The sequence below is a fragment of the Lates calcarifer genome, linkage group LG11 (genome assembly GCF_001640805.2).
Source record: "Lates calcarifer isolate ASB-BC8 linkage group LG11, TLL_Latcal_v3, whole genome shotgun sequence".
Lineage (NCBI taxonomy): Eukaryota > Metazoa > Chordata > Actinopteri > Centropomidae > Lates > Lates calcarifer.
Window position 1 is genome coordinate 17058077 of NC_066843.1, and position 16374 is coordinate 17074450.

A 16374-nucleotide genomic window follows, 5' to 3' on the forward strand; every position below is an offset into this window, starting at 1 on the left:
TCATGATTATTAAATTACCTGCACTTTGGAGGAGATGAAATACATTTGGGGAATAGCTGATGTTTAAGGAAGAAAGTGGATTCCCAGCACGTGTTTGATTAAAGAGAACATGCAGGAAGTCCAACATCAAATACAACATTTTCTTAGGAATCATTAGATGAGCTTTGGAACTATTCTGAACCAATGATTTGGTCTTGATCAAACAAAAGCAATTTCACTCTTATCTCAAATGATCTCAGCAGTGTCTTAGAATCCGATCCTGATGTAAATAAACTGCATAAAAACAAATTTGAATACACATTAGAGAAGAGGAAATTATTTATTGACATTGTTCTCTGTCAGCCTGTGCATCGCATGTCTCTGTTTCTGTCTTGTGACACTTTGGTGATATTTGACCACACAGTGAACAGCAGGATCAGCAGCAGGGCAGCACCGACACCAGAGAGGGTGTACACTGTCACCTGAAACACTGAGGAGGGGAAAACATTTATACTGGAACAATTGCCAGTAGTCGTTCACATTGTGACCATAGTTTTGTGCTGACAGGGACTTACTTGTGCTCTGCTTCACACATGGATTGTCTTCCAGTTCAGTGTTGTTCTGTCCCAGCAGCAGGGGCCCTAAGGACACCAACTGGACCTGGTTGGACTCAGACATGGTCCCTCTTCTCTGTCTCTCACCTTCAGATGCTGTGAGAGGAGAGGGGAAAGATTAACAGCGACACATATACAAAGTACATGTAGTGCACAAGGTGAAACTTGATATACTCACAAATGATGGCACAACTCTGTGTACAGTCAACATTATCGGTGCAGATTTCCACCCAACAGTAGAAGTACATCTAAGTGAGAGATTAAACAGTTAACAAGCTGCCAAAGTTACACATAGCCATGACTGACTATCACTCCTGTATTAGTGAAACCTTACTTCCTCTACACTTGGATGGCCTGTGTGAGGGTCCAAGAAGGCGAAGGTCTTGACATCAAACCTCCTCACTTGGGAGTGGGAGGTAGTCTTCCCCTGGTTGTCCACAGGAGCAGAGCTTCTCATGTTATCCAAAGGGTTTGGGCATCTATCAGGGAGGAGAAAATACAATTGCCAGCTGCACAGTAACCTGTGCAAGTATTTTATTTGTAAGGTTACTACTATAGTTGCCTCCACTTTACCCGTCATAGAGAAGCGTCCACACAGAGTGTCTGGACGCAGGGTAGGCAAAACAGTCCCGTACACGCAGGGACAGTATGGGGTCTGGGGATGGCTGGGCGATGGAAACCTCCACATACGCAGCTGTACGCAGGGGCAAGGTCAGTGGGAGCTGCTCTTCATGGAAGAATGATGTGAAAGATGCATCTACAACAATAATCACAAGTACAGTCACTATGGTTTTGTTCCAAGAACTTGATGCATGCAAACCCCCCCTCTTTTTTTTATTTTTTTTTTTACCTGTGGCTATTCTCATCTGTACTCTGATGGTTCCCAGTGCAGCCACAGGTGGTGGGTTTGTCACTGCGTGCAAGGATCGCAAGTCTGCGGCACGCTTTAGATCTGATGAAGTGTATTCACACAGGACCTGGAGACTAAAAGCCCAACACTGATCAGTACTTTTCCCATCACTGTAGTATAAATACACTGTGAGAATTTTTTTTAAACTATTGTCTCCATAGCAATGTGCAGAAGATGTCAAACCCAACCTAAATGGAGAATGTTTAGTGATACTTTCGGTGTGCTGCTCCTCCACTTCTACTTCATAGGTCAAAACATCTCCATCTACCTAAAACAAGGCAGATAAGAAATGATACAGATTCAAAAGATACAGAAGTCATATAGAAGACAAACACTTTGCTTAAGCAAGACATAATTCATGGTGGAACAGAGAAACAGTATTTCAGTGATACAATAAGAGCTCTGTACAGAATATGAATTATTTTTTACAAGATTGTGTTCAAGTTAGTGAGACAATTTTTAAACATTTGATTTCATGCATAAATTACTTTTATAAAAGTAGGTGATATTTTATTCAAAGGCAAGGTATCTTATTTTGGAATCAAACTCTTGACAAGCAGCCTTACCTTCATCTTTGCACCACAGTCCATGACTCCTATCTTGAAGACAGCTGTGTCTCGGGTGGAGACCACAGGGAAACACTGTGGCTGATCCTTGATTATGAGACTGCTGGGAGTGACAGGCGGGTCTGTGTCTGTAGCCTTCACCGAGAACACAAAATGTCCGTCCAGAGAGCAGGCTGGAGGGTGTGTTAACAGATGAGAAAATGATTTTAAAAAGTATTTAAAACAAGCAAGTTGGCCATTATTTGCAAGAAAGTGTTAGGGTAGATTACTAGTAAAGACAAAAGGCAATCTAACCATTAAGTCTGTAGTAGCAGATGAAATCATGAGCATCATAGCAGCAGCCTAGTTTGTAGCAGGCATCACTTGAAATGGTTTGATGCCCACAATCCACTCGCAGAGCTCTGTCTGTGTCACAGTTTCCAGGTAACGCTGAAGAGGAGCCATGTTTTTAGTCTCCTAAACTGGCATAGTAGATTGTGTTGTGCAAAACCTTTTTCTGAATTATAAATGACAACCAGAGTCACTTATGTGTAAAGAAATTATTCATAACTCTCAACCAGGCTCAAAAGAAAAATGACTAGTAAAAATAATTGTTTAAAATGCTGAGAAAGGAGATATAACTGATGATTCAATCAGCTGTCTCCACTCACGTGTTGGGATAAGTCGAGTCCTCTCACTGTATCTCTTTATCAGAGGACAGCTGATATTCACCCTGAACCATTGATCCTCTATTTTCAGCTGGACCTGCAGAGGTATGACCACTTTGCTGCCCTGAGGGTCAAAGGTCATCACAACATGGATGATAGGAAGCAAAATGCATGATTTTCTGGTTTACATGCACACACAAACACACAGTATTTGCTTTTGCAGACTTATCAGTATAGTAGTTTGATTCATTTTTATTTACATATCTATAATGTTTACACTGCAGTGCAGATAATCATAATAATATATTTTATGATCCCGTGTGTTAATGCATAAGCCTATTTATAAATGTTTTTCAGCACAGGACGTTTTATACATAAGATAACTAATACAGTCACTCACTACCCAGAGTGTTTACCTGCTTGCAACTTCCTGGTTATTTTCCCAGAGGTTCCTGCCACTGATATCTGAATTCTCACACAAACTGTCTTTTACCTCAATCTGTGCATAGCAGCTGTCATATCTGCTGTAGAAGGAGAGACTCTTGTTTTTCTCCCTGCCCATCCTCACACCACAGGACCCGTCAGATTGAGGTACTGGGACTGTAGCTCCTGTCAAATCTAATTAAAAAACAAACAAAGCATATATAGTTAAATGATGGATTCAAGGCAAATATTGAGAGATAAATATGGAAAGAAAAACGATTTCAAATTCTTTTTTCTTTTTTTTTGCCATCCCCCTCAAAGATCTTACCTCTGACGTGTAGGTTATTTTTAACTGACGGACCAAACACAGCTTTTATTCCTCGGGCAGAACAGGAGACTCTCGGCAGGGCGAGCTGTGGTCTCTGCTCAGGTGTTTCCTTCACCTGGACGGCTGAGAAACACCAACAGTGCTGAGCCATGAAGGCAAAAACTAAAGAAATCCAATAACGTTTCGCACTTTGATAATTCATCTCCTTATGGTGTTGATGTTTTTTCGCTGATGTGGTTTGGGCTCTAGAAATATCCAGTCTTTTCTTTGACAACGTGAAGGGGTCACGTGACACCTGTTAATTAGTGCTGATTAATTTGAGGCTGGCTGCATCCAGGCTGCTTCACTGCTTAAGGTAGACGCTGATTGTCATTCATGTAATGAAAAAGTTGAAATAATGTCACAGACCTGCTCCATCTGTGCGCCTCAGAGCGTCCGCATTAAAGCTGATTTGAGAAGTAGGACAGAATAAGCCGGTAATTAATAAAAAGGTCAACGTTTAAATAATACATATCATGCTGAGCGCCAGCATGGCCCGATGTATCCCCGGGGAGCCATTAAATGAAATCATTGCGTAACTCAAAGGCCTTGCCAGTCTCACAACCTCTCCCTCTCCCCTATGGCAACGCTTGTACCCATCCAGTCATTACATAAGCAATCTTAAACCTTTATTCACCGCTGCATCCTGTCAGTGTTTCAAATGAGTGGCTGTCCATTCAGGCTGTCCATACATCTGTGATTAATAGTCCATCAAGTAATTGGGTGAGGAAGTTACAATGAGCTACTCTCAGCTGTGACCTGAATGAGATGGTTTCGGTTAAATGATTGGTTGTCTTTACCTAGACACATGGATTTCTGTATTTACTGTGATGCCACATACTGAGGTCAAAACTTTCAGATTTCATTAAGCCTATCAGCTGTTTACAACAATGATCTAAATGTGAAGGTTTCAGCGGGACACAGCATTGCTTGTGTGTTAATGATGTTGACTATTCCACGGTAAATCCATAGGGTAAATCACGAGTTGTCAATCGGTGTCGTGACGTAATGCCTGTGACGTTTGTAGGGCATCCCCGTCGGAGCTGACGGTCAGACTGTAGCTTAGGCAGCAAGAGAGCAGAAGACGACTCCCAAACATGGCTTTGAATCGGAATCATTCACAGAACGGCGGCGTTTTGGTTAACAACGGAGAAAGGTGAATGTTTTATATTGTGCCTGTATGCTTACTTTCATTAATTAGCTGGCTATCGCCTCTCTTTTCGGCTTGTTTACCTTCTACTTCCCAGTGCGTAGTCAACACAATGCTAACCAACCGCTAGCCTCCCGCTAGCTGGCCTGGTGAACATTAGCATAGCTAGTCCATCTGTTCCACTGTTGGTATTTGTATTAGCTTTGTATCTGCCGAGGGTCAGTTCAAATGTTGTATTTACTGTTGTAAACTGCCGTAGTATACTTGTATTAATGACCAACTTTATAGCCCGTTCTTGTTTTGACAGCTGGTTTATGCAAGATGGGTAACTTGCAACGTTAGCCAACTATCAAAACAGGAAGTAGCGGTAGCTTTCGTTTGGATGTTGACATCTTGTGAAAACACAAATGTCATCACATGTTACTTTGTGTAAAGTTGCTACAGCTTGAGAGTAGTGTTGTTTTCAAACTCAGTATTCTCTTACCGCAATGTATACTATTTTATACACTTAATACTATATTATGCAAACCACTGTACAGGTAGCTTACATATCTTCATCAGTATGTTTACATTTTTTTATTTTTACCCATATATTTCTTGTCTCTTCCTTACATATCATTACTTTACTGTTCCTTTACACATATCTGCTGCTGTGAGAGAAAATTCCCCACAAGGATAAGGAAAGATCCATTTATCTATTAGAGTGGATGTAACAGGTTACTTTATTTTCTCTTGCTCCTTCTTTACCCAGTGTTTTAAGGGAATGTAAGAATGTGGAGCTGTCGTTCAGTGATGTCACCTGCAAGACAGACTTGCTGAGGGGAACCAAGAAGGGCACAGTTTACCTCACACCATACAGGGTACAGTCAAAATTAATAAAATACATTTAACACACTATTACTGCTGCTGTCTTCTTTGTTGGAAAGTTGATGGTGTTCATATTCTCACAGATCCTTGTATATCTCTCCCCCACACTCTCTCTGTATCCTCACTGATTGGTTTAGTTGCTGTTTGTGTCCAGTAATACCAAGGATTGCCTGGGTTCAGCTATGTTCCCTTATTATCTGATGAAGGGCTGCAGCATTGAGCAGCCAGTCTTTGCAGCAAACTACATCAAAGGGACAGTTTCAGCAGAGCCTGGTGGTAGGTGCTCTTTTGTTTTTACTCTTAATCACTAAGTTATGATTTAATTTTGTGTCTAAAATGAAAATTATACTCATATTGTAAGAAATAATGAAATTAAGTGCATTGTCAGATTCAAAATAAAAGAAATATATTTTCATTGCTGCTTCTTTTGACATCCACAATAAAACATGTGTAGCTTACTGTATTTGTTTTTAAATGTTGTTATTTCTCATCAGGTGGCTGGGAGGGCCAGGCCCATTTCAAGATGTCATTCCCCAGTGGAGGAGCCATTGAGTTGGGACAGCATCTCTTCAAACTGGCCACCAATGGTTTGAATGCTAGTTTGCTTTATTACTACATCCAGCATTAGCTAAATATTCATTTAAATGCTCCTTTATAGGAGGATGAAAAAATATTTAAGTCTTTCACCAAAGTGACAATGCCACATTGTAAAAATACTATAGTGAAGATGAAAGGCATAATCATAAAGGGGTGTATTTGTTGTGAGAGACCATTTTCTCCTGTTGTGTTCCAGCTTCTCGTGCTGCTCCTGCCCAGAATGGCGCTGCCTCTTTCGGCTATCCCTCACCCGGAATGATGAATGGCTACGGCCCACCTCCTTCTGCTCCCAGTGGCTATCCTTACCCACCCCCTCCGCAGCAGAATGGATTCTACCAGGGGCCTCCCCCTGCTGCTGGCAACATGGGCTATGCCTATCCACCAGCTGCTGCAGGTACAGGATTCATCAGTTAGTAGAATGACATTTGTATGCCAGATACAGAAGGTACCCATGTCAAGTGAAGTCCTTTTAGGTTGAAAAATATATTTTGCTAAAATGTTTTCAATTCAAGTTTGATGTTCTGGCTTTTTCTGTGGATTTCTTTCATCTTCTTTTTTCTCTCTTTCACTTTCACACTCAATAAAACTAAAGAGACAATACGTGCGCAGACTTTCATGGGTGGTCATGACCTTTAGGTTATATTTCCCTACCTGTGTATGTATGTGGAGTTGTTTCTGTATACGTGGTTTTTGCCAAATGTCCTCATTGCACATAAGTAAAAACGCTTGAGGCACAAATAATGCTGCGGTTTCTCTCTCCTCCTGTCAGTGTTTTTGCTGTATAACTAATTGCAGACAGACTGTATCCTCTGCTGACCTTGAAGCTGCACCTCTTTCTTTTCTGCCTGTCTTCTGTGTTCTAGGAATGTACCCATCTGGTTTTGACTACATGGCCCCACCTCCCCCGTACCCTGGGCCACCCCAGAATTGGACTGCACCCCCCCAGAACTGGACAGCACCCCCACCACCACCTCCAGGTCTGTTTCTCTCTTCCTCTCTATTTTTCCTCTCTGTATGTCTGTGTCACTGCACCCGTCAGATCTGATCTGTCTGCCTCAAAGTGAATCACTTCAAATCACGCCACCAAAAAAAAGGGGGTGCTGATGTCTCATTTGCTACACATCAAAATTACAAAGGATAAACAATCCCCCCTCTCCCTCCCAGTACTCCTCTCCGGCACCTTGTGGATTTCAGTGAAAACAGTCTCACCCTGCACATGGGGTGAGCTTGGTGCACTGCTGAAATGTCAGTTTGGTGTATCTCTATTTTAGGAGGAGCTTGAGTAGGACGTTTGCCTCCATGCATCCTCAGGGTGTGCCACTAGATTTTGTCTTGAGGATCTCTAGGAGCTGTCAGTTGTTGTGCTTCACACGACTAATACTGTGCTCCTCGCATCATTTCTCCTTGTGAACTGTTTTGTGTTAGGAGCTGTAGCGTCTGTTCCTAAATATGCTCAGCAGTCATCACTGTCTGTCTTAATCTCCCTGTCTTTGTCATGTCTCATTTTATGCACAGGTAACTCCAAAGCAGCTGAAGCTGCAGGCAGCGCATATTACAATCCCAGCAATCCACACAATGTCTACATGCCCATGGTAAGCTGCTTTGCTTGTGTTCTCCTCAGTTACAGTTGTGAACCAGTGACAAGGAGATCTCGTTTAATGGTGCATATACAATGTGTTTTTTTTTTCCTTTATTCCCACAAAGGAGCGGCCTCCACCATATGCACCTTTTCCAGACTCTCCCAACAAGAAAAACAACTGAGGCACCATCACGTCAATGACACTCTTCTCTCTTTCTCTGTATCTTTAAATAAATATTCTAAAGCAAAGAGTAATGTTGATGGACACCAAGTAGATTGTAAAATACAGAAAGAAAAATGCAAGTAATAGAGTGCTCAAAGATGTCAGTGATAATTCACCAATCAATCAGTGATATTTTGGATACTGGAATAGCTTACAAAGCAATCACACCTTTAATAGTGTTTATTCCTGATACTTAAGTTCATTTAAAATGATTGAAAACTTGTAACTTTGGCTTTTCTGAGACTCTGCATCATAATTAACATTCTTGGTGATAGGATTTATTTTATTTCTGTCGAGGTCTTTAGCACATGGTTAAGGGCACCTGAACTATCCTTATTAGGAGCTGAAAGGAAGGAGGTAGTATGGGGAATGTATTTTTTAAGACAGATTTATTACCAAAACATTTTGTAGCAATTTCTTGATTGCTTGGTTCCTATAGTTATTAACAATAGCAACTCCTACTATAAGCGGTAAAGTATTTTTGCAGTATCATTGCAAGTACTGTGTGTGTGTTTCCTATACAGGTTTATGTTGAGTATTTGTCACCCATATACAGAACCAGATCTGGGTTGAATAGTGTTTAATAATACAGTCTCCAACTGATTCTCATACTTTCCTTCATAATAACCAATGTGATCCTGTACTCCATCAGGTAGATTACAGTCTAAGTAATTCCAGTTATTGTATGACCCTTATCTCACAGTCTCCTTCATCGTTCAATATATCTTAGCAGTTTTGCTTATCAAAAGGAGCAGTGTAATGTTTGAAAAAGGGGATCAGATAGATTTCTTACATAACAAGTCTGTGTATAGTATGTGCAATATTTTAACCTCACATAATAAGGTTATAGCTGACAAGCTGGGGTTACCCGAGTGACCCTTTGCTCTACTCTTGGCTTCTATTGTATTCATGTATGCAAAGCCAAGCTGAAACCAGAACTCTACCGTTTGACTAATTACACGAGTATGGGGTTACAGGGCCATGCCAATATATTAAGGGCCCATCAGTGTTTCGCCTGCTGTTGAAACTTCTGAATACTAACCATTTATTCCTAATGAAACTAAGGGCGAGGCACCAACCGGCTGTGTAATTGCATCTCCCTCAATGTGCATCAGTTAACACCTATTTGAAGGACTATTTGCACACAGTAGTAGTGGAAAGAGTAACTTTTTGGGGTTTGGATTTTAGTTTGCTTGAATTAATCAGATGTCTGTATATTAATATCTCTTTTGCAGTTCTTATTCCTTTTGCTGAATTTTGTCAATTCAAATCTAATAAATGTGTCATTTATTAAATTTCACATTTTGATATTTTGTCATACCTGACTTTAAGTTTTAAACTCTGAACTATCAAATTGTGAACACGTTTATCTAATCCTCATGTTGTAAATTGTATCACTTAAATTAGTTTTAAATATCTAATTGGCATTTACTCAATTATTTCAGCATTTTAATCATTATTATAGTAATTTCTACCTGTTAAAGATCCAAGCTGATTAATTTAGTTTTAAGGTTTTTCTTAAGAGCTGTGTGAAACTACAGATGGTGTGTGTCTCGTCTACAGAGGTCAGCTCTTGTAGCTCTTGTGCTCTCTTGTCACACCCAGAAGTGAATACCTTTTTGTACCAAAACAAAGAAAAAAGACAGTTGGAATTATCCACTCTAACTGAATAACATTTATTGTGTTATGAAACACTATCAAACCTGAACATTATATCCACTCTTATCACAGGAAATCACACTGTACAGATGTATCGCATAACACAGTTTCAAGAGTCTGAATAAATAAAGATGGCATTGTCATGCACTAAAACACAAAAATATTCACTACACACAAATGCTTTCTGGACCAACACGTAATCACAAACAACACCAATAGCTAGCTAGCTAATTTCCACTCACGGCTGTCCAACCATTAATTCATAAAGACTAGTTCTACTTTATGGCTCAGCTCCTGATTTTTATTCCAGTTCCTTACTCAGGAAAAGGATGTGTGCTTTTTACTACCATGTATATAATGTTAATTCTATACACTTCTTTGTAGCCTGTATCACTATATTGTAAACTAGATTACAGATGTGCAATGCCCTACTGTGTTTTTTCAGGGAGATGGGAGCTCTACTATCTACCCTTAAGGACAAGCAGGCAAAATTACTAATGATTGAAAAGATCAGTTCAGTTGTATTTAAATACAGATTATTCAGTGAGTTACTTTCTGTGTCACACCTGTAAGCCAGTGGCAGTAGTATACCAGTTAATTTCCCTAGGTTTAGAGAACAAAACTCAGTCATGGTTTCCAAGTGATGCATTTTTTCAGATTAAATTTGAGTATTAAAGGTATGGGACTCTAATAAATACTTTCACTACCTAACACTACCTACCTCTAAAAGCCTTTAGCCACCCATATCACATGTTCTGTGTCTGAGTTAAAGGGTGAGTTAAAATTATAAAGAAAAATATAGAAAATGTGATGAAATGAGAGAATGCTACTGCACTGATGATGAACTCTGAATTGTTCCCATTGCTTGAACACCTAACTTCAGTGTGGCAACAATACTGCATGTGTGACAAGCAGAGAGATTAGATGGGTAAAGGCAACATGGGTAATCTCTGTCTGTCAAAGACCTACCGAATCCCCATATTCAATCAAATCAAATACTGTTAGAGCTACAGGACTGTCAGGAGTGAAAGGGTAGTTTAGGTTGAATAAAGAATTCAGCATGAGATTGACTGATCCGATGGCTCCTTACGGCTCCTCCTGTAGAAACCACACCTCATTGCGGCGTCCGTAAGGCTTGAGCGGTGGGTCGTAGCTACAGCAGAAGTACTGCTTGCGCTGGAAGGGGGCCGTCTCACCCAGGGTACGCGTCAAACGCAAGGCCTCCGCTCGGTACTCACTCTCCCCTGCAAAGCCTCCAAACTGCCTGTAAACACACACACACACAAACAGGGAAGATCTAAATTAGGTGAATAATTAGAGTGTTTGTTTAATGGGGTGAATTATGTAGACTTTTTAATGGATGCGCTGTCTCATTGGAAAGAAACAGGAACCTAAAATGCACCACATGCACACTGATATTTAAAACAACATGCACCACCAGCATGAGGTCAAGTTAACTTGCCTCAGGACCAGCTCCACTGCTATATTCCTGCAGGAAACTAAACATATTAGCTAAAGCCTCCGAAAATAAAATAGCTACAAGTGCATTTGGGTCAGATGGGGTAACTCTGCTGGACAAAATGACTGTTACATTCATCTCAAATCAACATGCATAATACCACAGGGGAGATGTTAAACTGCTTTTCCTGGTATACATACACATCAACATATTTACATGACACGTACAGAGCATAGACAGTCATGCCAGGCCGCTCCTCAATCCTGACGGCACTGTCAGTGGGAGTTGGGGGGCTTTGCTGGTAGATGGTGGGGATGCGGATGCCAACCACCAACCGGCGAGACAGAACACCGTCATTCCGTGGGTACACTGTGATGATGATGGGAGCTGCTGTGCCCATGGCCTCACCTTAGGAGATGATATGTGAGACAGAAAGTGAGTTAAAAAAGGTGGGGTAACATAGAAAAAGCTAGTTAGTAAAAGTTAACTACCCAAACCCAAAGGTCAGGATTTGTGCGATTTTGTGTTGAGTACATAATGTCATTATCCAAATGTAGACACTGATAAGTTTTTATCCAGGCTCTGCAAAACAGGACATGTAAATCGGACTTCTATAAATAGAAAAAAAATGAAATGATGATTCTGCACTGAGGCCTGGTTTGCACTTTCAGTCGGCTGAGGTTATGTTTGTCTGTTGACCTAAAGTGGGGGTAACATCAGCTCAAAGGACATTAGCATCTGAGCATTATTCAAATGTATCCTCCAATAAAGCCAAGTCATCTCCAGGCCTGCAAGTTTAAATAAGAATAAGATATGGAATATCATTTTAAAAAGCACTCTCGATGACAGAGAAATAAGGAAAATTATTAGTTAGATGAAATAAATTCAAGGGAGTGCCTTATTGGATAAGGCATTCTCTCAATATGATCATGTAAAAAAGATGAGTCCAAGATTAGTGGAAAACCTTATTTTTATAATTTGATAATGTTGTGTGTTTCTGCTCCATCGGATTAAATACGTAAGCCATTTTATATCTTCTTAAAAACTCTCTTGGTTCATATTTCTCTTTTCCCTGTGATTCTTTAAAAATATGTGGCACTTTCAACAGAGGCAGTTCATGAACCAAATTAGATCCTATAATGTTAATGAACATATCTTAGTACACTGATTCTGATTAGTTTACCTTGTTCATTGCTCCCACCAATGTACATGAGCAGCTTCCTCACCAGCTCCCCAGTCACTTGGTCAAAAGTTCGTCCCTCTGAGGAGACGGCGGCGTATTTGGCAGCATCATATCGCCGCACCTCAAAGCTTACTCCATCCTGCGGCAGAAAGGGAAGTCAGTGGGGTGGCTTTCAGGCATCAGTAGGGCCGACCACAGATACACACTGTGGCACGCACAAATGCACAAATTGCTTTTATGAGCATACGTATACCCACGCGCACGAATCACACACAAACACAGTTGCTCTCTTTCTTCCTGGGGAGGGGGTGCAGGGGAGAGGTTAAGCTCAGATATGATTCACCCCTGACACACTGATGTTGACAATCTGCTCCTAAGGACGAAAGCCCCGAAGTGGCCGGGGGTTTACACTTGGGAGGGTTCAGTGTGGTGTGTGGTGTGTGGGTGTGTGTGTGGGTGTGTGTGTGTGAAACCAACGTGGGCAGCCAAATAACAAGATGCCGATGAAACATATTTACACTGACTTGATTTAATTTCTTCTTCTGCTCTGCAGGCTTCAGTCAGCTTACAGAGAATAATGGGCAAGAGATGCACAGCCTTACATAACAGTGAACAGGCAAAAACACACACACATACACATAAACACACAACTTGCCCCCACCCCCTTAGACACACAGTGTTAATGTGATGCAACAGTTTTGCATTAAATATGATTAAGTGGGGTTAATGTGGAGCATAGTCACTCAACTATGCTGCTGAGCAATAACTTTAATAGGTTTTGAAGGAATCTGGTTACTGTGGAGACTGTGATGCAGGTTTCAAATACAGCTCCTCATTCCACTAACATGATTATACTGTGTGGTATTTTATAGCAAATGGCTGTGTGTGTGTGTGTGTGTGTGTGTTTATATAATGGTTTTTAAGCACTAGAATTTAATTTCATAATGTCATCATTTGTTCTCCTCATAATGTTTACCTTCAGTCTGTAATAAAACTGCTGGCTGTTCCAACATACATATAATTTATTATTTTGCCGATGATGTCTTCTCTAAATATAATACTGGCAGATAAAAAGACAACAACAGAAATAATTTTCACTGCATATTCTCATTCTCACATGGGCCTCTTGAGCATGTTTTCTCTCCCCTGAAGGAAAATCCAAATCTAAAAATATCACGCAGATGATTTTGTCTTCATCTTGTACATGCATTTGTGACTCTTCTCCAGTCACAGGGTTTTTAAATATCTTCAAACTGTTGTATTTGCGTTACTAACGACTTTTCATCCACCACTCCAGTGGTATCTCACCACAGAGGATCTGAAAAACTTGTGAAGCCACCGTCATTCCTCGGCACATACAAGATAACAATATGTTATCATGAAGGTCTAACTTGTGACAGGTACCCAGGCTCCTGCATAGTAATTACAAGAAATCTCCTCTGTATGGCTTGTCAGTGGGACCACCATTAACCCTGTGTATGTGTGACATAGCAAGAAAGCAGAGCTTGACTTCTTCAGTTAAGTAGTGCAATTAATTTGTCTGTCATGTGTCTGGTGCTTGTGTGCATATGTGTGTTTAGCTGCTGTCTTATGCTGGTTTATACAGTGATAATTACTCTGTGCTGGAACAAAGCACACATAAGGTATAATCAACACTGCGACTGTTAAAACTGCTTTGTCATTTCATTTCCTGTTCACATCATTTCCTAGATTCATTTGCAAACTTCTACCTATTTCACCTATGTGTTTCTGTGAATATGTGTGTGTGCACGTCTGTATGTGCATAGGTGCGTGTGTGTGCTCTGAAAGGCAGCTCCTCTGTATTCTGTGTCAGTTTTAATTAAGAGTGTTGGGTGTCAGAGTCAGGCGGGTGTTTCACGGATCAGGTGACAAGCTCTGATTTCAATACCTGCTGTTTAAACATCAGTCAGGCTCAGAGATTTGATGAACCTACAGTTTTGACTTTTCAGCACAGGCTTAATGAACACTTAAGGGAAGTTAAACATGATCCTGCATTTATAAATGATCAGTTGTGACCCTCTTTCTCCACTTTTCAGCAAATGTCATCAAAGATAAACATTTTCTTTGACAGCTCTGCAGTAAAATGCATTATTTCTGAGTTCAAATGTGACTATGAATAACTAAAATCATTGTTAAAATCAGTTATTTGCACACATACTGCAGACTTCAACAGTCTATTTTTGAATTTCAGCTTCAGACATTAGTTGTTAGTATGTGGTGTCAGAACAGATCTGCCTTTTTGTGGGTGTATGTCAGTTTTGGGTCATCTGATTCCCTGCTTGTCTGGTCAGTTGGGCTGGAAGTCCTTTGTCTCCCAGTGAAATGTTAGCTGCTATTCAGAGATAAACACACAAAGCCATGACATTACATGGCCAGATGCACATTTACAGTAGTGTACTGTAGGTCAATGGAGCAACAGAGAAAAACCTCGAAATGGCTGTTAGGCATTCCTTCAGTTAACAACACACATCACTGAGCTCACTGGAATCCTTCCAAAGTGTGCATACATCAAACATAAGCAAACACAACATATACATAGACATAACGAGGGGTAGGGTGCTGACGTGGAAAAGGGCATGCCCTTCCTCTCATGTGACGTCAGTTTGCTATGTCACTGTCCTCATCAGGGATGGTCAGTGTATCAGTGTACACATCCAGTCCATATCTGAGCTCATGGGTTAACCGCAAACACAGCAGGGTCAGTAAGCCTGTCCCTTGAGGTTTCACGCGCATACACGCACACACACAAACATGCACACATCCCCAGTGTCATAATGGAAAAACAGTGCCTCACAGCTTTGAGTGCAACAATCATTAGGAAACCTTTAAACCTTTCTGATTTTAATCCAGTGAGTGTGTGTGTGTTGATGTTTTAAGGTTATACAAAACTCATCACCATCTTTATTTGTTTCTGCCTTGTTGATTGCCACAGGGCCTCCGGCTGGTTTGCACCCTTTGCCCCTCACTGCGGCTCAGCAGGCATCCTTATAGGTCACAGGCAATTAACTGCCAGGCTGTCAGTCAAGGTTACAGGGGTTTGTGATAACAGCAGGAAAACACTGCAAAGCACATGGGCAACTTGAACAGAATTACCATAACATAATCTACTTAGAGTTGAGTGCTGGATAAAATATTCATGCAAACAGAGGGGGATACCCTGCACCTGTACAGTACCGCAGGATTACTGTGCGTAATGACAGCTGCACACGCGCCAAAAGCCACGGAGAGGGGCGCATATGGGACAAAACTGCAGACGCAGTAATGATATTAGAGTGAATTAAAGTTGTATCTGACAGGTGTCCGCACGCTGCTTACCTTCGTCTCACTGCTAAGCAGTTTATATTCGGTCTCCTCGGTGTTTCCGAAGAGCGAGTTCTTGATCATGCCAAACATGTCGCTTCAGCCAGGTCACCTCTCCTCTCTCCGCTCCTTTTGGTTTGTTGTTCTTCTTTTCCTCCCTTTCGTCCTTGTGCTTTTTCCAGGCAGCTTGCTCTCTCTCGACCAACCGCTCGCTTATGTGGTCGCCCAACTCCTGGTGAAACCTCGGTGAAACAAGAAGTTAAGTTGCAGCTGTATCCAGATGCGTCAAAGCGCAAAATTCTCCTCCAGAGAAGAGCGCGCGCTTTGCTGCATTGAACACAACAGATGCGATTTTTTTCCGCGTATTTTCGGAGACAGAAGTTAGAGATGCTGACTCCTCTCCCCCTTTGCCGAAACAAGGAATGAACAGAATCAGACGGGTGGAGTGTCTCCGCCCTCCTCCTCTCCTCCTCCGCTCTTCCTCCTTACCAGCTTGACGCTCACTTATGTCACCACCTTTCACTCATAAACGTTTAAGTTCACCAAAAGTGGGGCATCAAGATGACAGCATGATTTTCCACAGCTTATTACCCCCGAGATGCGTTCAGGTTACGCTGGCATTAAAAATACATTGACTTGTATAACTGAAGTCTGGATCTAAAACTCGATGGGGAGTCACCTCCCTCAAATATCTTCCCCCAAAAGGTAGAGAAACCCTCAGTGACTCTCAGCTTTTGTTAGGGTTTCCTCTCTCATTCTGTTTGTCGTGGCTGTCTGCTCCAGGATGCATAAAGCAGCGGGATGCGGAGAAGCACGTTTACATCCTGCTT

General features: G+C 41.3%; 3 protein-coding genes across 4 annotated transcripts; 1 reads left to right on the forward strand and 2 right to left on the reverse strand.

Annotated features, from left to right (window-relative positions):
• Positions 1-300: 300 nt before the first annotated feature.
• Positions 301-5400, reverse strand: LOC108877569 (zona pellucida sperm-binding protein 4). 2 transcript variants are annotated; one of them, XM_051073698.1, is made up of 13 exons: positions 4740-5400; positions 3468-3590; positions 3210-3334; positions 2720-2840; positions 2364-2498; positions 2070-2242; positions 1692-1771; positions 1444-1577; positions 1167-1350; positions 928-1072; positions 772-841; positions 555-689; positions 301-469 (listed from the first exon to the last, which is right to left on the reverse strand). In XM_051073698.1, exons 3-13 carry the CDS (start codon positions 3276-3278, stop codon positions 339-341), a joined length of 1377 nt encoding a protein of 458 aa, XP_050929655.1. In that variant the 5' UTR covers positions 3279-3334; positions 3468-3590; positions 4740-5400; the 3' UTR covers positions 301-338. The 2 variants fall into 2 exon arrangements, with proteins under 2 accessions (XP_050929655.1, XP_050929654.1); XM_051073697.1 differs by lacking the exon at positions 4740-5400 and having other exon boundaries at positions 3468-4377.
• wbp2nl (WBP2 N-terminal like) lies at positions 4497-9222 on the forward strand. The gene is made up of 8 exons (XM_018667649.2): positions 4497-4662; positions 5408-5516; positions 5661-5799; positions 6018-6110; positions 6317-6514; positions 6984-7097; positions 7636-7712; positions 7825-9222. The coding sequence occupies exons 1-8, from the start codon at positions 4604-4606 to the stop codon at positions 7879-7881; spliced, it is 846 nt and encodes a 281-aa protein (XP_018523165.1). The 5' UTR covers positions 4497-4603; the 3' UTR covers positions 7882-9222.
• Positions 9223-9574: 352 nt separating this feature from the next.
• Positions 9575-16131, reverse strand: LOC108877573 (heme-binding protein 1). Its single transcript, XM_018667650.2, has 4 exons — positions 15560-16131; positions 12224-12362; positions 11268-11448; positions 9575-10845 (listed from the first exon to the last, which is right to left on the reverse strand). The coding sequence occupies exons 1-4, from the start codon at positions 15635-15637 to the stop codon at positions 10668-10670; spliced, it is 576 nt and encodes a 191-aa protein (XP_018523166.1). The 5' UTR covers positions 15638-16131; the 3' UTR covers positions 9575-10667.
• Between the last annotated feature and the right edge of the window lie 243 nt (positions 16132-16374).